Source organism: Pelophylax lessonae (assembly GCF_965119305.1).
Source record: "Pelophylax lessonae genome assembly, chromosome: 1".
In the NCBI taxonomy this organism is placed as follows: Eukaryota; Metazoa; Chordata; class Amphibia; order Anura; family Ranidae; genus Pelophylax; species Pelophylax lessonae.
In genome coordinates, this window is record NC_138768.1 from 4,139,507 (window position 1) to 4,160,995 (window position 21,489).

Below are 21,489 nucleotides of genomic sequence, written 5' to 3' on the forward strand. Positions count from 1 at the left end.
ACAATTTTTTAATATTAGCAATATATTTTTAATATTAGCAATTTATTTATTTATTTAATTTATACACTTTATATTTAATTAGGAGTCCAGTACTCATACTGCAATATCAAGACAGAGCATTGATAAACCTACAGAAATTGCGCTAATTTTTCCCCTTATCATAATGATTACGGTTTGTGATTTAGAAAGAAGATGAAAATCGCAGAGTGACCGGAAACCCCCGCCCACCGTTTCACATCACTGTGATGTCACCAATCTCTGGGCAGGTTTCTCAGGGTCATGGCTCCACCCACAGATCTTGACAGAACCATACCCTGCATATAGTGCAGCATGGAGGGGCTCGGTGAAGGTGGTGGTGAAGGTGTAGAGCTGTCGGGGTGGGTAACTCAGATCATAAAAGGAGATCCGCCCGGCCTCATAATCCAGATCTATCTTGAATCTATCACTGGTGATAATGGCAGGAAACTGGAACATCTTTGTATCATGTTTGAATATATACTCATCACTATATTTTTGCAGAGCCCAGGACTTACTATTCCACCCAATTGATGACTGTCCTCCTTTCCTGTCTATACTGGGGTAACACATCCCCGCCATCCAGTTATCTGAGCCTGAACCATCCACCACCCAATAATGTCTCCCTGAAGAGAAAACCTCTTTGCTCATCACCTGATAATAATCAAATCTCTCCCAAGTTTCTCTACGATTCTGGATTGTATCTGTCTTGGATGCAGTTTTCCTGTCATCTGATATCTGTAGATAATTACCAGCTGTGTTTATATCCAGTATTATGTTTGCGGGTTTCTGTATGTGGATCCCCGCATTTATCCACATTATTATATCAGATAAACCTGTGTGTAATGTTTGTGAGACCCCCGCCACATCCAGATCCCCTCCATCATGGAGGAGTTTATCATATCTCTCTCTGTCCTCATCATCTCCATCCTTGGTATCCCACGCGTCTCCTGTGTCTGATTCCTGTAGGACAGTCAGTGGATCTGTCATGTTACACAGCTCCTCAATGTCACCCATCTTATTGGACAGCTCATCCTTCTTTATTTCCAGCTCCTGGATCCTATCCAGAATAGAGATGGAGGCCCGCTCTGCTTCCCTGGATATTTCCCTCCGGACTCTCTTTTCCAGGTCTTCCAGACGTCTCCTGAGGTCTCTGAACAGGGCAGTGACTCTCTCCGTTTCATCATCTGCTTTTCCTTGTACTTTTTCCCCCTGTTCCTGAAGATTCTGGACTCTTTCCACCATCTTCTCTCTCTTTGTCATCATCTTCAGCAGAACATCCTTCAGTTTCTTCTTCCTCTTCTCAGAGGCCTCCTCCAGAGTCTCCACCAGGTGTCCCCGATGTTCTCCATCCAGCCTGCAGGACACACAGACACAGGCGTTGTCATCAGTGCAGTAAAATTTCAGTGGTTCCTTATGGACGGAACATTTCCTCTTTTCCATAGAGGTGTAGATGTCAGATAAGACGTGTTCTGGTGATTTGCTGTGGACTTTCAGGTGTTCGTTGCACAGATAAGCTTCACACAGCAGACAGGATGCAACGGCACGTTCAGGGAAGCGGATACAGTAAGTACACAACCTCACCATCTTGTCCTGCTTGGGATGAGCTGTCAGTAAATGATTCGCTATATTATACAATCTTCTGTTCTTCCTCAGAAAAGGACGATTCCTGAACTTTGCACAACTTCCAGGACAGGAATAACCTCCAGACCCTTCCTGTGTATCCAGCACACGGTCAGTACAGAGCCGGCAGAAGTTGTGTCTGGTTCTCAGAGTTACAGAGTCTGTATAAAGGTTCAAAGATGGAACGTTCCAGATCCTCAATCGGTTGTTAAGTCACTGGAAGAGGCAAAGGACAAGTGAGGAGAAATGAGGCGAGTCCTGGAAAAGACCTGCAGAGGAATGGGACTTTGTACGGAACGCCCTTCCCTGCACACTGAAGGAGGTGTGTCAGTGTTTGTAACCCTTGTCTTATGGTCCTACAAACAGGTGATAGAAATACTTGGATTTGTAGTACTGTGAAGGAATGTGATGAACACTTGTGAATTAAGCAAAATGTCTATTTTTCTATGTCTGTTTCTCTGTACATGTACATATCTTTTTTCTGTCTTCCTTACTCAAAATGGCCGTTACTAGATACCCCCACCACCGACAATGGATTGTTTGAAAAAGATGGCGCTTTTGGCACAGAGCTTTCAAGAGCCTTCAAGAAAAGATAACATTCATAAACTCGAAGGGGACTACCTTATAATGGACATGACTAATCAGAAAGCTGCAAATAATCAGTATTATGCTAATATTATGCTTATGACGTACTAACATATGACACCGCCTACTAACTATTTAACTCGCTGAACATTAGAAATAAACAGGAAGTATCATTTACCTGAACAATGTGTGTCAGTGTGATCTCCTCGTGCATAGTTACATAGTTACATAGTTACATAGTTAGTGAGGTTGAAAAAAGACACAAGTCCATCCAGTTCAACCCATGATGCGTGTGTGTTTGCTTTTAACCGTACATTGTGTACCCCTGTATGTTGTGGTCTTTAAGGTGTACATCTAATAGTTTTTTGAAACTATCTATGCTCCCCGCTGATACGACTGCTTGTGGAAGAGAATTCCACATCCTTACCGCTCTTACAGTGAAGAACCCCTTACGCACTTTAAGGTTAAACCGCCTTTCCTCTAGTTTTAGTGAGTGGCCACGTGTTTTATTGTATTCCCTTACTCTGAATAGTTTGTTCCTTATGCTAGGGTCGCCAGTACAGTATTTGTACATTGATATCATATCCCCCCTCAATCGTCTCTTCTCCAGAGAGAATAGGTTCAGTGCTTGTAGTCTTTCCTCATAGCCGATGTCCTCCATTCCCCTAATTATTTTTGTTGCCCTCCTCTGGACTTTCTCCAGTTCCAGCACATCCTTCCTGCGGACCGGTGCCCAGAACTGGACAGCATACTCCAGATGTGGCCGGACCAGAGTCTTGTAGAGCGGGAGAATAATCTCTTTATTTCTGGAGTGAATCCCCCTTTTTATACATCCCAGTATTCTGTTGGCTTTGCTTGCGGCGGCTTGGCATTGCATGCCACTGCCAAGCCTGTTGTCTACCAGTACCCCCAAGTCCTTTTCCATCCTAGACTCACCCAGAGGTTCACCCCCTAGTGAATAGCTTGCTTTCTGGTTTCTGGCACCCAAGTGCATTACTTTACATTTTTCTACATTAAACCTCATCTGCCATGTGGTTGCCCACCCCGTTATTTTGTTCAGGTCTGCTTGCAAGATTTCCACATCCTGCATAGAAGATATTGGCATGCCTAATTTAGTATCATCTGCAAATACTGAGATTGTACTAGATATCCCCTCCTCTAGATCATTTATGAATAAATTAAACAGGATTGGTCCCAGGACAGAACCCTGGGGGACCCCACTTTCCACACCCGCCCAATCCGAGTACTCCCCATTAATCACCACCCTCTGGACTCTCCCCTGGAGCCAGGTCTCTATCCAGGTACTCACCTTATGATCCATACCTACCTTCCTTAGTTTGTACAGTAAGCGTTTGTGAGGAACGGTGTCAAAGGCCTTTGCGAAGTCCAGATACACCACATCCACAGGCTTACCTTTATCTAGGTGGCAGCTCACTTCATCGTAGAAGGTTAACAGATTGGTTTGGCACGAACGATTTTTCATGAATCCATGCTGATTTCTACTTATAATACCATTTTCATTACTAAAGTCTTGTATGTGGTCCCTTATCATCCCCTCCAAAATTTTGCAGACTACTGATGTTAGGCTGACCGGCCTATAGTTACCCGGGATATATCTCGGCCCCTTTTTAAATATTGGTACCACGTTGGCTTTTTTCCAATCAGCTGGCACCATACCCGTCTGTAAACTATCCTTAAAGATCAAGAATAATGGTCTGGCAATCACCTGGCTGAGCTCATTAAGAACCCTCGGGTGCAAGCCATCCGGTCCCGGGGATTTATTTATGTTAAGTTTCTCTAGTTTAGCTCTAAGTCTATCCTCTGTTAGCCATGGCGGCACTTCCTGAGGTGTATTATTTAGTTCGGCCTTACAAGCGGGTTTCGTGTAGCCCCCCGATTCCTTTGTGAAGACTGAAGAAAAGAAATTATTTAACACTTCCGCCTTTTCTCTGTCCTCGGTGGCCATTTTTCCTTTATCATCTTTTATGGGGCCAATGTGTTCTGGCCTGGCTTTCTTACTGTTTATATACTTAAAGAACTTCTTGGGGTTCTTTTTGCTCTCCTCCGCTATATGTCTCTCGTGTTCTATTTTAGCCGCCCTGATTTCATCTTTACATTTCTTATTACACTCTTTGTAGTGCTTAAATGCTGCCAATGACCCCTCAGTCTTGTATTTTTTGAAGGCCTTTTCTTTAGCTCTAATATACATTTTAATGTTGGAGTTTAGCCACCCAGGGTTTAGTTTTGCTCTTTTAAATTTATTTCCCTGTGGAATGCACTGGCCCACTCCCTTGTTAAGTATGCTCTTGAAGCACTCCCATTTTTCCTCCGTGTTCTTTGTTCCCAGGGTTCTATCCCATTTGATATTTTCTAGCAGCGAGCGCAGTTTAGGGAAATTGGCTCTTGTGAAATTCAGCGTCCTTATATTACCCTTGTGTTTCCTATTACTGTAATTAATACTGAAACCAATTGACCTATGGTCACTGTTCCCTAAGTTGTCCCGTATTTCTATATCCGTGATCAGGTCTGTATTGTTGGTAATCAGTAGGTCAAGTACCGCATTGCTTCTTGTCGGTGCATTCACCATCTGACCCATGAAATTGTCCTGCAAAACATTTAGGAACTGCCGAGCCTTGGCTGAGTGTGCGGTTCCTTCTGCCCAGTCTATATCTGGATAATTAAAGTCCCCCATTATAATGACATTTCCCATCCTTGCTGCCAATCCTATCTGTAACCTGAGGTCCGCCTCACCCTCCTCCCTCTGGTTGGGGGGCCTATAGCATACGCCCAATATTACCTTCCCCGCCGTGCCTTCCCTTTGAAGCTCTACCCATAGGGATTCTGCCTCGTCCATAGCTCCATTATTAATATCATCCCTCATATTTACCTGTATACTGTTCTTAATATACAAACATACCCCTCCCCCTTTTTTACTTTCTCTATCTCTGCGATAAAGGGAATACCCCTGAATGGACGCCATCCAGTCATGAGAGCTGTCAAACCAAGTCTCAGTTATCCCCACAAAATCTAAGTCCTCCTCAAATATCAGCAGCTCCAGCTCTCCCATCTTGTTGGCCAGGCTTCTGGCATTGGTATACAAACCTCGTAATTTTGATCGGTTATATTTATCCTCTTTTGATGTTTTTAGGCTGCTCTCTTGATTTTTCCCCGTACCCACCCTGGGTATAGGAGCTCCGCACACCCTATCGCTAATGCCCCCATTTCTGCCCTCTGAAACTTGCTTTCCACTGGGTAATTCTACATCTGTACCCTCCCCCCCATTCCCTAGTTTAAAAGCCCCTCTAACTTTTCGGCCATCCTCGCACCCAGTACGGGGATGGCCGAAAAGTTAGAGGGGCTTTTAAACTAGGGAATGGGGGGGAGGGTACAGATGTAGAAATCCCTATGGGCATGCACTCTAATTACCTATCTAATCAGATCCAGCAGCAAGAAATCTATTTTGAGCCTGATTGAGGTTCGCGAATCATTACAATTGGCGCCCAACGTGGGGCTCTCAGGTGTTCGTCCGACGAAAAGCCACGTAGGAGGTTTGGCGACTGGATGAGACAGACCAAGAGGGACTTGCGCACCTCTGAGAGTATGATAGGTACTTTTACCTTACCACTGTACGACTTGTTTCTGTCTTATCTTACCGCGGACCTTGAGTGCTTTTCCAAGGACGTTTCAGAGGCGGGTAATCTTTTATTCCTCACCTGGGGCTGTTTTTATTAACCTGCCATAAGATTTCTGCTGGCTGTATATTGTTTGTTCAGTGTCTGCCATCCTGAGTGATTGGGACTCTGCAGGCTGAAAGGTTGCATTTGTGTGTCCCCAAGTGAGCTGTCTGCCCCTGGGGTTCAACTGAGCTATCTGCCCTTGAATAAGATGGATATTTGCAAAGTACGTCCTTCGGGACGGGTTACTCAGGGGGTTGACTGATTGAAGGACCCCCCTGAGGGTTTAGCTCAGCTGCAGGAGGATACCCGACACTAGGGGAGGCAGGAGAAATGTCTTCAGTGTCTGTCGTTTTGCTTGAAGTGTGTCTCAATAGGCTGATACAATAGTTGTAAGAGTGCCTGGGTTTCAAGTGAGCTGTCTGCCCTTGAAAAGATGGACCTTACAACCTACGTCCTTCGGGATGGTTTACTCGGGAGGTTGACTGATTGAAGGACCCCCTGAGGGTTTAGCTCAGCTGTTGAGGTCACATGACAAGAGAGAGACGACAGGAGTTATATTTTGTTCTGTGTGTGTTGTGAAATGAAACATACATTATTACACAGATAAATCCAGTCAGGTTTGAGGTTGCTACGGGAAACACAGAGAAAGAGAGAGACAGAGAGAGGAAGGGGTTACATTTTAAGTTTTTTTTTTTCAATTCAACCCCCCCTTCCCTTCTGTGTGTCCCTGATAGTCTTTCTGAGACTTGCGCTGTTGCGCTGTTATCAGGTAAACTCCCCGGCTTGCAGCTGGCATATTTTTCTCATGCGAAAGCGGGAGAGGGATCACTCCTTGCACGGAGCTTGTAGGACTATGGCTCCCAGCATTCCCACACATACGCAGTTATTATTTTTTTTTATGGAATTTTTGGAGTTTTGCCATTCATACATTTGTGTATAAAGCGTGGGAACCGCTGGGAAGAGTGATAATAGTGAATAAAAACAGTTTTTATGAGGCAAAACATAGTTCGCCGTTGTCGGGAGGATACTTTGAGGTTATTTTTTATAGAATTAAAGATAATGAGAAATTATATTTTGCAAATGGGTCCCTATGTAAAAGGGAGCTCTGGTGCAAAGTTTTGAAAATTGGCTACTTGCCAAGGGGGGTTTCAACTGTGAATATCTTTGTTCCTTTAACAGTTATAGAATGTATTTTTGGACAGAAAGGGTTACCGCAATTAGTGTGACCATTGGACCCTGTTGGCAGCGAGCCAAAAGTTTCCAATCAGATTAACTTTTTATCTGATTATAGTATTTAAGCGATATTTGGGGGGCATCCTCTATTGGAGGAGGGGGACCTCTGGTCAGCTCTGGCCACCCCTGGTCGGAGTTTTGAAAATTGGCACAAAGCCAAAAGTTTCAAATCACGTTATCTTATTAGTTGCCAGTACTGCCCCCTCCGGCTGTCAGCTGAGACGGCGGCAGAATAACAGAAAAGAGTGAGGGACCTTGGATTTGAGCTGGGTGGCCCAGAGGGGGGGAGAGGAATATGGGCCAGCATATTAGCAAACCGGAGAAGGGAATGCTTGCATATGATATTGTAAAAGAGAGGTGGTAAAGCAGTTAAAATGTTATCTAAAGTTGGCAAAAGTTTGTGAGTTTAAACAAAACCATGCTGACAGGCTGCAGCCAGAGCAACCGTAGGAGTAGCAGCGTACGCTGATAACAGAACAGAAAGGAATGCTGTGTGAGAACGGCTAAAAAATTGCATAACGAATGATGGATCGTAGAAGCTAAGAAAGATGACGATCAAGGTTGAAAATTGCATGATGTATGTGTATCCTAAATTCGATCGTACAGCCAATAAGCCTCCGCCCTATAATGGCGTCTGGAGAGATAAAGGGGAGGGTCCTTACTCTCCGCCTACCGCCTATTATCCTCACACCACTGCTACTCAAACCCAACCCACAGGGTCAGTTCCTGCAGACGGCCATCTTGGTGCAGTCATGTCTTCACTTCCTGCCCTGCCCAGTACAGTTCCTGCAGACGGCCATCTTGGTACACCAGGAAGGCCTAACAAAGGCCTATATCCAATTCTCCCTGTTCTAACACTCCCATCCTCCCTGGATTACAGGTCCAATATACTAGTGATGAAGACACATCCGACTGGGACGACCAACCGCAGGTGACAAGGGCACCCAATGATTTAACCCCATCACAAACAGCGACCTTAATGACAAGTCTGCCTGACCCAGAAACACAGCCAATGCCCCTCTACCACAGGATAGTGCAGCTACAATAAATTTACCTAATCCCCTTACTGAGCCACTCCGAGTGGGGACATTTTCTGATATGCTTGCCAGATTTGTGGTGTCTTCTACATGCCCCTTGAATCTGCTAGGAGCTGATGCGCTGTCCGGGCGTTATTTTTACGCCCGAAAGAGGAGTGAAGCTACATACTCCCCTATCCTTAGAAGACTCATCTGCCTTGTGTTCTCTGCCTCTCACGATGACACTCCGTGAAGCGACAACTCCAAGTTCAGTACCACAGGAAGTACTTGGCAGGATCCCTGCATACCTATGGTCCACAGAACCGGAAGACATTGATCACTTAAAAGTACCACCAGTCATGGTGCAACTAAAAGCTGGGGCACTCCTTCCTAGAAAACCACGCCTCCAGAGAGACTGGACCCCTTGAAGCCAGCTCAATCAGAAGCTATCTCAAAACAGGTTGAAACCCTTGTGACTAACGGAGCTTTGATACCCGGTACTTCTGAATGCGACACACCTTTGTTCCCAGTGAAGAAACAGATCCCAAAAGGTGAACCAGAGAAAGCCAATTTGCCAAAGCCATAACCTCCGTCCTTAAAACCTGGCAACAGGAACACCCTACAGTGACTCTTCTCCTCTGTGCAGATGACTACCCTGCTGCTGAAGAAAATTCAGAAAGTCTACTATGCTACCTTGAGGAACAAGGCTGTAAGGCCTCCAAAGAGAAAATACAGTGGTGTTCCAAGATTGTCACCTTTTTAGGCCACTGCATTTCTAAAGGCACAAGACATATCACATCAGACCGAGTAGCTGCAATCCAGAATATTTTTTCAACCAAAAGCAGTTAAACAACTGCATGCCTTTCTTGGACTCATATCTTACTGCAGGGCATGGATCCCTGATGCATCCATCCTTATGCAACCACTCTATGATGCTCTCAAGTCCGTGGCATTTACCCTGTCAAACGAGGCCCTAGACAATTTTATTCTGCTGAAGCAAGCAATATCCACAGATCCTGTTTTGGGCCTTCCAGATTATGAGAAACTCTTCAAACTGTTTGTGTCAGAGAAGAATGGCCACGCCACAGGGGTCCTGCCTCTGGAACATGGAGGACGGACTAGACCCATTGGGTACTATTCTTGCCACTTAGACCCCGTGGCTAGGGGTGGTCCTTCCTGTCTAAGAGCTGTCTTTGCTGCCCAAGCACTGCTGGACAAAACCTCAGACCTTGTCTTAGCACACCCCCTGCTTCTTCTGGCACCGCATGACATTGCTGCCATCAGGTGCAACTCTGACACCTGTCTAAGGCCAGACATCTACGGCTGCAAATCTCCCTCCTACTTCCTGACAACGTGACCCTCCAAAGGTGTCTCACTCTCAACCCGGCCACCCTTCTGCCGTTTTTCGAGGGGGGAGAAGGAGAAGGGGAAGATGAAGAAGGAGACCCCTATGATACTCCATGTTAGCTCAAATCTCGTCAGGAGGCAATTTACAAGATGATATACGGCCCTTCAGTCCCAATCTCCCCCAGATAGTGAATTCTCTCTCGTCTGGCCAGGAGGTGTGACGACACATAGCACTCAAGCTTAGCGCAGACACGACTGTTTATTTCAAGTTTCACCCACACATTTAAAGGATATTTGGGCGGCAAAAACTGCTTGAAACTGGTTACAATTCATGAGTCAATTTAACAATAGGACATATCTCACAGAAACAAGACATGAAAGGCTTTTGTTTTCCCTATACATTTCTGTAAGTGTGGGGTGTCGTGTGTCTGGGATTGTGTTTTGTGGGAGAGCCGATCCGTCTGTGTTCAGCTTGTCTGATGTGTTGACATGTAAGTAAGTGTCAATGAGTTCAGGTGTTGTCTGTCATCTATATGCAAAATATCCAACTGTCAAGTGTTCAAATGAATGAATGGAAAGGTGTTTAACATGTCAACGTCTTGTCATCTATATGCAAAATACAGCTGTCTGATGTCCAGGGTGTATGAATGAGTGTTAGTCTGGCTCGTTAATGACATTAGCCAGGGCCCACATTCCATCGTAGAATGAGCCCTAGCTGAAATGTAATATGAAATATAATATTTTAGTAAGGCACGTTGATACACTCTTTCACTCCACATGACTGCCTTGAAATGATGGCTACACACTTTTTGTGGATGGCTCTAGATATGCAGATAAAGGAGGCAAGTACCACATAGGTTATGCTCAGCAGGTGATTATCACCAAAACAGGTACTCAACAGGCGGCCATCACTAAGACAAATGGTGTCACTACATTTTGGTACAATTCATCCAGCACACAAGTGGTTGCGTTAATTTTAGATTTTTGTAGTATAATACCCCTGATAAATACACTGACCCAGCACCCAACCACAGGAGGAAGCGAGCAGCTCCCTTTGGAAGCTTTGATCCTCATGTGTAAATAGATGCCATAAGGGTCCCGAGGGGGGTCCCAGATGAGTTCAAAGCCAAGGGATCAGGTAAAAGCTGGTTTTGAGTCTTTGCTCCCCATAATAACCGTTAACAAGAATGTAGATTGGATTAACTACATATATTATAACCAACAGAGATTTGTGAATTACACCAGGGATGCCCTCCAGGGAATTGCTGACCAGTTAGCCCCCTCTTCTTATATGACACTCCAGAACCGGATAGCCTTAGACATGGTGTTAGCTGAGAAAGGAGGTGTCTGTAAAATGGTAGAAAAAAAAAACCGGAACCTGTTGCACATACATTCCTGACAATACTGGTCCAAATGGTAAGGTTACTCTAGCTATCAAGAAATTGGAAGATCTGTCGTTTGAGTTGAAGAAGAACTCAGGTATTACAGACCCTTGGGATCAATATTTTAGCTGAATGAGTGGGTGGCAGAAGGCGTTCGCCTAGACAGGAGTAACAGTACTAATAATCCGAGTTCTTTTAGCCCTGATTGTATGCTGTATTCTAACATTTATAAAAAAGCTAATGAGCAAAGCTGTAGACAATAGCACACCTACATTTCTCCACCAAGAAGAAGAAGACCGCCTTATGATGGAAGAGGACAAACCCTTCACCCCTCTACAGTCACTCCCTGTTCATAATTTCACAGTTCTATAGGGTTATAGGGATAGATTGCACCTGACTGCCCTCTCCAGGCTGTATCGAGGGGGGTAGTGAACTAGTTACTGCTCTTCTCTATGTACAGCCCTAAAAAAGTTCCAGAGGAGCAGGGCTTTTTTTCAGCGGGAACGCGGGGGAACGCAGTTCCGGCACCTCTAGAACTGAATGTATGTGATGGCAAGAGGTGTAGGTGTGTGTGCTGGAGGGTCTATTGATGCTAGCTGCTGTGGAATCTATTGTTGCTGGAGGAGATCTATTTTTGTGAGGGAAGGGTGTCTATTGTTGTTTTTCTTTGTATCCCGAACAATTTCTCTGGCAGGTGTGGCTGCAATCTTTCTTGGTCTACCGGACCTTGGCTTGGTATCACCCTCCCAGCACAAATCCTCCTCCCCAATTTACCCCACCCAGCGATCATTTTCTCCATCCTAATATGCCCCGTCCCACCACAAATCCACCCCCAAATTATCCCGCCTAGCACAAATCCTCTTCTACCCCCCCCCCCCAAAAAATCTCCGGCGCAAAAATCTTTGTCCCCTCAAAATCTCCCCCCAACACAAGTCTTTTACTCTTCCCATTGCTATTGTGTCTCCCAGTATAATTCCTCCCTCCCAGACCTCAGATACAACGTGACAGATAGCGGATGGGATAGGCATGTGCACAGAGTATGCTGGGTGTGCATTGGCACGCCCTAATCCCACCTTGTGCCTAGCCACTCCCACCATGTGCCCCGCCTCCCCCCCACAGCACTGCTCGCTTTCCTTCTCTCCTCACCCGCTGGCTGCTGCAGACACACAGGTGGGTCTTCAGGATAGAGAGTGTCACTTATTGTCCCCTTCCCATTCTGAATGAACATTCGTAACTGAAGCATAGTTAACTGTCTCTACTATGCTCTTCAGTTTATGAATGAACAGAGTGAGTGATCGGAACCAATCACTTCTGTGTCCATTCATAACTGAAGCATAGTTATCTGTCTCTTCAGTTTATGAATGAACAGAGCAAGGGATTGGTACCAATCACTTCTGTGTCTATTCATAAATGAAGCATAGTTAACTGTCTCTACTATGCTCTTCAGTTTATGAATGAACAGAGTGAGTGATCGGAACCAATCACTTCTGTGTCCATTCATAACTGAAGCATAGTTATCTGTCTCTTCAGTTTATGAATGAACAGAGCAAGGGATTGGTACCAATCACTTCTGTGTCTATTCATAAATGAAGCATAGTTAACTGTCTCTACTATGCTCTTCAGTTTATGAATGAACAGTTGGGCTGTGCAGAACTCTTCCTGTTCATTCATTCTGTGCAGCTGAGGCCGCAGAAAGGAACCAGAGAACACGTTTCCTCAGTCCTTTTCTCTGTCTCAAAGGTGAGACTTCAGGGGTCTATTTAGGCCCCCGATATTTCATCAAAGACCCCGCCCCCTAAAATAAAGCAAAAAATCTGTATACATATACACACACACACGCATGTGTGTTTGAACTTTGGAGTGCACACCCTAATGCAGGGGTGTCAAACTCAATTTCATTGTGGGCCTCGTCAGCATTATCGCTGCCCTCAAAGGTCCACACTTGATGTCAAGAGCACCCCAACCCCCCCTTACATAAGATGTCAAGAGTCCCCCCATTATCAGAAGTAGAGTCCCCCACCCTCCCACACATTACATTGCAACCCCCTATCTTGTTCTGCTGACAGGAGGAAGCTGGGGGTGGAGCTCGGAAGCAGAAAGTGCAGGGTTTGGAGGGGGACCAGAGGAGGACTGAAGTCAACTGCCAGAGTCTGCTAAATGCTGAGACCATGAGCGTCCACAGAACTTTTTCCAGTGGGGGGGAGCATTGTTTTAAGATCAGCCATGTCCCGCCCCTTTTCAAAAATGTCATGGGGGGGGGGGGGGGTAGTCATTATCACATAAAGCGCAGGCATTTAAAGGATTGAGAAACTTGATTAAAAAGCAAAGCTGACCCTCTCTGTTTTTGGTCCATGCAGGTGGCGTGTGCATGCATGGGAGGTCAGTACATGAGGTGACGTCACGTGCCGTGCCTATGTGCACAGGGCCACAAATCTCCTCAATTTCCTTGCCTTGGGCTCCCCCTCTCCTGGAATGATAGCACCGGGGTCTGGGGCTTAGGACAGCGGTTCGCGTGGCTGCTGATGTCGGTCACCGCGCAAGCCACGACTCGCGAATATTTATTTTTAAAGGGGAAAAATAACCGGCTCTTTACCAGTTTTCAGAGCGCTGATCGCTGCTCACGTGACCCGCCGCCTCTCTTCTCCTCTCGGCCTCTCCTCCTCCCCTCCCTACTGATTTTAGCATGGAATCTTCAGCCCCGCCTGCTGCAGGCAGCTGTCAGACAGGCAGAGGAGAGAGCTGGCAGGTCATGTGAGCGGCGATTGGCGTTCTGAAAACTGGTAAAGAACGGCTTATTATTTTAAAACACAGACACAGCCATAGGGGCACCGACACACAGGATTATTAAACAGACCAGACAGGATAGTATAAAGCAGCCGTCACTAAATGGCGGCCCGCGGTCCAGGAGCGGCCCGCATGATGCTTCCGCCCGGACCCGTCAGGCCGCCACTGTAAGTAGGCATTGGTTTGCTGGGACCGCGGGTGTCCCAGCAACCAGTGACATTCCGTGTGTGCGCCCCGCCCCCTGCTTCTTTCTTCGGCTCCCTCCTAGCGAGCCGCGAGTTGGGGCGTGACGTCACGTGCGGGCCCCGCCCCCCTGCTCCTAACTGCGGCTCCTGACTCTCACACTCAGCCTATCCGTGAGCTGGGGCGTGACATCACATGTACGCCCTGCCCCCCTGATGTTCGCTGCTCCTGGCTCCCGCATTTTCCGCTCCGAAAGGTATGTGGGGCACATTTTTATAAAATGCAGATTAATGGGCATATTTTGTTAAGGGGCACACATTTGTGTCCTTTAGAGTGCCCCATAAAATAAAATATGCCTATTAGAGTGGCCGCTAACATAAAATGTGCTCATCAGCGTGCGCCTTATTTTATGTTAAGGGTCACGCTCATGGGCAAATTTTATGTTTTGCCCATCAGCGTGCCCCTTAACATAAAATGTTCCCATTAGAGTGCCCCTAACATAAAATGTGCCCATCAGAATGCCCCCTAACATAAAATGTGCCCATCAGAATGCCCCCTAACATAAAATGTGCCCATCAGCGTTCCCCTTATTTTATGTTAGGGGTCACGCTGATGGGCATATTTTATGTTAAGGGGCACTCTGATGGGCAAATTTTATGCTAAGGGTCACGCTGATGGGCACATTTTATGTTAGGGGGCACGCTGATGGGCAAATTTTATGCTAAGGGTCACGCCGATGGGCACATTTTATGCTAGGGGGCACGCTGATGGGCACATTTTATGCTAAGGGTCATGCTGATGGGCACATTTTATGTTAGGGGGCACGCTGATGGGCAAATTTTATGCTAAGGGTCACGCTGATGGGCACATTTTATGCTAGGGGGCACGCTGATGGGCAAATTTTATGCTAAGGGTCACGCCGATGGGCACATTTTATGCTAGGGGGCACGCTGATGGGCAAATTTTATGTTAGGGGGCACTCTGATGGGCACATTTTGTTAAGGGGCACTCTAATGGGCATATTTTATGTTAAGAGCAACACTGATGGACACGTTTTGTTTTGCCCATCAGTGTGCCCCCTAACAAAATGTGCCCATCAGAATGCCCCCTAACATAAAATGTGCCCATCAGAGTGCCCCCTAACATAAAATGTGGCCATCAGCGGGCTCCTTATTTTATGTTAGGGGTCACGCTGATGGGCAAATTTTATGCTAAGGGTCACGCTGATGGACACATTTTATGTTAAGGGGCACTCAAATGGGCAAATTTTATGTTAAGAGCAACGCTGATGGACACGTTTTGTTTTGCCCATCTTTCTGAGTCATAGCACAGACTTCAGATTCGGACCTCGGCCCAAAGAAAATTTTAGCGACCGGACCTCCTTGAATTTTAATTCATTACCCCTGGTATAAAGTATAGTATAACAACCACTTTAAAGGGGAGGCAAAGATGAGGGGGTGCTGCAGCTGCACATTGCATTCAGTCGACCCCGCCTCCTCTCAGTGAGCGCGGACTGAAAGCATTACATCCCGTAGAGCTCACTGAGAGGAGGCGGGGGCGGGGCGTGGACTGAATGCAATACATCCCTGAGAACAGCTGGTGCCGGTCTGGAAACAACGCAAGATTACGTCATTAGGCGATTCACAAGGGCTGCTGGGATACATAACACCGCTATCCCAGGAGCCCTTGCGAATCGCCGAGTGACTTAAGCGCCTATAGGCAGCAGGACCCAGAAGTGCGGATGAATAAAGAAGAAAAACGGTATTTCCTTACAAAAGAATAAAAAATAGTTTGCATTGGTAAAAGCATTTTTAAAGGGGATTCGGTGCATTTCATAATAAATGGGTGGAGCTCCGCTTTAACATTGATGGCAAAGGGCAGGGCACTTTTTCTTTAATACATACATTAAATTGTACTTACTTTTGTACTTTATTCATATTCACTCTGTCCCAGTCACTGTCACACTGCTGAGTTTCTTCTCCTCGGTGCTGGCCGCCTGGCTTGGAGAAGCTGCTGGAGGGAGGAGGTGGGTGGAGCCAGCACTCTAAGCGTGTGCGTGGAGGAGGAAGGAGGCTCCGCTGTGGATGCTGGGGCCTCACTCTCCTCCTCCACTCCTCAGGACCGGTGACATCACTGGTTGCTAGACGGTAGTTGGCGATAGCAACCAGTGCACTCACTGCGGGCCGCGGCTGCTGTATAGGCCAGCGGCGCGGCGGCGGGACTACAAGAGAAGCCTTCAGCTCCGCCGCGCTAATGGCCTGCTGGGGAGGAAGTTGGGAACTCGGCACTGTGTCTGTGTGGTGGACTGGAGTAATAAGTGGGTAATATTTTTTTTGGGGGGGGCAATTGACCCGATGCCCCCCCTGGATCCGCCACTGCTCCTCAGAGGGATTAACGTGGCCAACATCTGGTCTGAGGCCAAGTTTTTGTTCTATAGGAGTGATCCATGTGGCAGTAAGGAGACCATTCCATCTCGAGAGTTATTAAGGGGAAAGGTTGGTGAGGGCAAGATGGAACCATGGCCTTGGCTTGGAGTGTTAGTGGAAAGTATCGAAGGATGGAATCGTTCTCAAGGAGGGAAGGGATTGTGTATCAAGGGTGGATGTGGTAAAGCAGGGAGTTAGGAGGAGAGAGGAGTGATATAGATTGATGGATGGCACAGCAATTGTGCCGTGGATAGGGGAAAAAATGCGCGTGCACTGGTGATGTCACTTCACTAAACATCGGGCGATTACTACTAAACGACACATATTTGGATTCCAGGGGTGGCAGCGCTGTGGAATATGTCAGCGCTATGTGATGAAAGATCAATAATAATAAAACACAATAAAAAACATAGAACAGTCAGGACCTTGGGCATTGGTTGATGAAGTTTATTGGAAGCGATCTGTAATCATTAACACTTCATATAATGCTGATTTAAAAAGAAAGGGCTTGGCACTTCGCCGCTGACTGCCAAGTACCCCCTCACCCCGCCAACGCCGAGCCAGGAAATGTGTCACCATACTGGGGAACCAGGGAGATGATTGCTTTGTATTACTACAGTGATTAGGCTCTGCTGGAAGCTGCAAACCTATTCATTTCCATGGTTTTCCTGGTAGGGTTCTTAGATGTCTGATAGATCGAGAGTCCATCTCACATCCACCTACAAACTCACATCCAACCTACAAACCAAAGGTCCATAAAGACCTGGATGGGTGAGTTTGGGGTGGAGGAATCTGACCGACCTGCACAGAGTCCTGACCTCAACCTGATAGTACACCTTTAGGATGAATTAGAGTGGAGACTGCAGCCAGGCCTTCTCGTCGAACATCAGTGGCTGACCTCACAAATACTCTTCTGGAAGAATGGTGAAACATTCCCATAGACACTCCTAAACCTTGTGGACAGCCTTCCCAGAAGAGTTGAAGCTGTTATAGCTGCAAAAGGTGGAGCCAACTCAATATTGAACCCTACGGACTAAGACTGGGGGGTCATTAAAGTTCATGTGTGTGTAAAGGCAGGCGTCCCAATACTTTTAGTAATATCGTGTAAAAAAGATATTCATTTTTAATAAGATTTATGGACCTTGCTTTGTGCTCTGGTGTGCAGTCATGTTGGAACAGGGAGGGGCCATCCCCAAACTCCTCCCACAAAGTTGGGAGCATGAAATTGTCCAAAATGTCTTGGTATGCTGACGCATTAAGAGTTCCCTTCACTGGAACTAAGGGGCCAAACCCAACCCCTGAAAAACACCCCCACACCATAATCCCCCCTCCACCAAATGATTTAGACCAGTGCACAAAGCAAGGTCCATAAAGACATGGATGAGTGAGTTTGAGGTGGAGGAACTTGACTGGCCTGACTTCAACCCACTATAACATCTTTGGGATGAAATAGAGCAAAGACTGTGATCCAGGCCTTCTCAGTGTCTGACCTAAAAAATGCTCTTCTGGAAGAATGGTGAAACATTCCCATAGACACTCCTAAACCTTATGACGTATATATACGTCACTTTGCCCAGGAGGGGCTGACCGCCACAGTAAATAGTCATGCGGCGGTCGGCAAGTGGTTAAGGTTCATGTGTGTGTAAAGGGCGGCGTCCCAATACTTTTGGTAATATAGTGTAGAAAAGATATTCAAATCCTTGAATATGCCAATCAATATTGTTCAATCACTAATTAACTTAAGCCCCGGAAGATTTTACCCCCTTCCTGACCAGGCCCTAATTTGCGATTCGGCACTGCGTTAATTTAACTGACAATTGCGCGGTCGTGTGACGCTGTACCTAAATGAATTTGACGTCCTTTTTTTCCCACAAACAGAGCTTTCTTTTGGTGGTATTTGATCACCTGTGCGATTTTTACTTTTTGCGCTATAAACAAAAAAATAGCAACAATTTTGCAAAAAATAACAATATTTTTCACATTTTTTTATATGAAATTCCCCCCCCAAAAAAATGTAAAAATCTAAATTTTTTAACATTTTAGGCCAATTTGTTTTCTGCTACATATGTTTGGTAAAAAAAATTGCAACAAGTGTATTTTGATTGGTTTGCGCAAAAGTTATTGCGTTTACTAACTACGGGAAATATTTTTGTCATTTTTATTGTTTTTTTTTCAACGAGTAATGGCGGCGATCTGCGATTTGTTTTGCGGGACTGCAACATTGCGGCGGACAGATCGGACCCTTGACTGATATTTTTGACACTTTTGGGGTTACCAGTGACATTACTACAGTAATCAGTGCTATAAATATGCACTTTTACAGTAATAATGACACTGGCAGGGAAGGGGTTAACTTTATTGGAGAGGCAGGGGTTAAATGTGTCCCTAGAGGCGTGCTTTTTACTGTAAAGGGGCGTGGCTTTTCATGTAAGCACAGAGACATACGATCCTACATAGCAGGATCGTATGATCTCTGCAGTTACATCAGGGAGAATGACAGACGGCTTTGTTTACATCATCCGCCTGCCTTTCTCCCTCTCCAGCGGACGATATCGGGTGGCTGGCGGACATCGGAGCCGCCGGTCACTCACGCGGGGATCCCTGTGAACGAGCAGGGGCTGGAGTGCGCCTCCGGCGGCGTGCGCTCGCCCCCTATTGGCTCGCGGGCGAGTGACGTATATATACATCACTTTGCCCAGGAGGGGCTGACCGCCACAGTAAATAGTCATGCGGCGGTCGGCAAGTGGTTAAGGTTCATGTGTGTGTAAAGGCAGGCGTCCCAATACTTTTGGTAATATAGTGTAGAAAAGATATTCAAATCCTTGAATATGCCAATCAGTATTGTTCAATCACTAATTAAGAAGTGGAAGACTCTTGATACGAAGCCAAGGTCTGGGAGACCAATAAAGATTGCAGCCACACCAACCAGAAGAAATGTTTGGGATACAAAGGAAAACCCCGCAGGATCCTCAGGAACCTTTGGAAAAAGATGGGGTGATTGTTTCTTGTTCAAATATTTTATTGAAAGAAATGCATTTCAAAACAATATCATCAAAAGATCGGTACGGACTGTAAGCAGTTTACAAATATCTCAGTAGATAAACTAGTAACCATCATATAATCATCTAACAATCAATGCAAGAGAATTCTAATGTCCGAGGTAAACCTCGAGCTGAGAAGGTTGATAAGCAAACAATTCTGTGCACTCAGAAAAGTGAATTCTAATATATTGTGTGTAAGAGACCCACTCAGAGGAGGATGAGGCGAAAATTACTCCTCAGAGGGAATAACGTGGCCAACATCTGGTCTGAGGCCAAGTTTTTGTTCTATAGGAGTGGTCCATGTGGCAGTAAGGAGACCATTCCATCTCAAGAGTTATTAAGGGGAAAGGCTGGTGAGGACAAGATGGAACCTTGGCCTGGAGTGGTAGAGGAAAGTACCGAAGGATGGAATCGTTCTCAAGGAGGGAAGGGATTGTGTATCAAGGGTGGATGTGGTACAGCAGGGAGTTAAGAGGAGAGAGGAGTGAGAAGGGAAAGGGAAGATCAGAAGGAAGGGGAGGGGAGGGAGGTATGGGGAGTTCCTAGAGAGAGTCCCAGCCAGCATTGCTCGTCAATCCTGGGCAATCTGGGATTGAAAGAATTTGGTTCTAGCCTCAAGGAAGTAGGAGGGCAGTGGCGGCTGGTGTGTTGGGGACGCAGGGGCGCCACCCCCCCTATCCATGCATCCGGCCCCCTAATCTGCATGCAGGGGCGCCGGACGCATGGAGTTCAATAGCGCTTTTTTTTTTTGGCATCACCTGATTAGAGCCAGAGAGAGATCTAATAGGGCGATGCAAAGGGTGGATCCGGGGCGCAGAGCAGTGCGTCCCGAGCCCACCCATTGTGTGACAATAGCGAATGAAAATTCACTATTGTCACATGAATCCTCCTCCTGGCCAATCAGGGAGCGCGTCCGATACGTGCTTCCTGATTGGCCGCAAGGCAAACCCCATGCCATTGGCCGAGGAGGAGGCGGGAGCGGGAGGACTCAAGACGCGCCACCAGGGGATTGAAGAGAAGGCGCCGCGGCTGCTCCAGGGCTCCTGGTAAGTGCACTGGTCTGGGGGGGGGGGGGGGGCACACTACATTGAAGGGGGCACGCACACACGCACGCTGGTCTCTGCATTGAAAGGGGGCATGTACGCTGGTCACTACATTGAAAGGAGGCATGTATGCTGGTCACTACATTGAAAGGGGGCATGTACCCTGGTCACTACATTGAAGCGGGCATGTACGCTAGTCATTGCATTGAAAGGGGGCATGTACGCTGGTCACTGCATTGAAAGGGGGCATGTATGCTGGTCACTGCATTGAAAGGGGGCATGTATGCTGGTCACTGCATTGAAGGAGGCATGTACGCTGGTCACTACATTGAAAGGGGGCATGTATGCTAGTCACTGCATTGAAAGGGGGCATGTATGCTGGTCACTGCATTGAAGGGGGAATGTACGCTGGCCACTACATTGAAAGGGGACATGTATGCTGGTCACTGCATTGAAAGGGGGCATGTACGCTTGTCACTGCATTGAAGGGGGCATGTCAGCTGGTCACTGCATTGAAGGGGGCATGTACGCTAGTCACTGCATTGAAAGGAGGCATGTATGCTGGTCACTGCATTGAAGGGGGCATGTTCGCTGGTCATTGCATTGAAAGGGGGCATGTATGCTGGTCACTGCATTGAAGGGGGCATGTACGCTGGTCACTACATTGAAGGGGGCATGTACGCTAGTCACTGCATTGAAAGGAGGCATGTATGCTGGTCACTGCATTGAAGGGGGCATGTTCGCTGGTCATTGCATTGAAAGGGGGCATGTATGCTGGTCACTGCATTGAAGGGGGCATGTACGCTGGTCACTACATTGAAAGGGGGCATGTACGCTAGTCACTGCATTGAAAGGGGGCATGTATGCTGGTCACTGCATTGAAGGGGGCATGTACGCTGGTCACTACATTGAAAGGGGGCATGTATGCTGGGCACTGCATTGAAAGGGGGCATGTATGCTGGTCACTGCATTGAAGGGGGCATGTACGCTGGTCACTACATTGAAGGGGGCATGTACGCTAGTCACTGCATTGAAAGGGGGCATGTACGCTGGTCACTGCATTGAAGGGGGCATGTACGCTGGTCACTACATTGAAAGGGGGCATGTTCGCTGGTCACTGCATTGAAGGGGGCA

At 46.8% G+C, this 21,489-nt stretch overlaps 1 protein-coding gene across 1 annotated transcript in view; it reads right to left on the minus strand.

The window, feature by feature from the left end:
- Window positions 1–237: 237 nt before the first annotated feature.
- The window catches only part of LOC309551015 (uncharacterized protein), a gene marked incomplete at both ends in the record, with an annotated part of 209,781 nt that continues 188,529 nt past the window's right edge, over window positions 238–21,489 (minus strand). Inside the window, 1 exon segment of the mRNA XM_082251433.1 lies at window positions 238–1,218. Coding sequence (XP_082107559.1) covers window positions 238–1,218 — 981 coding nt within the window.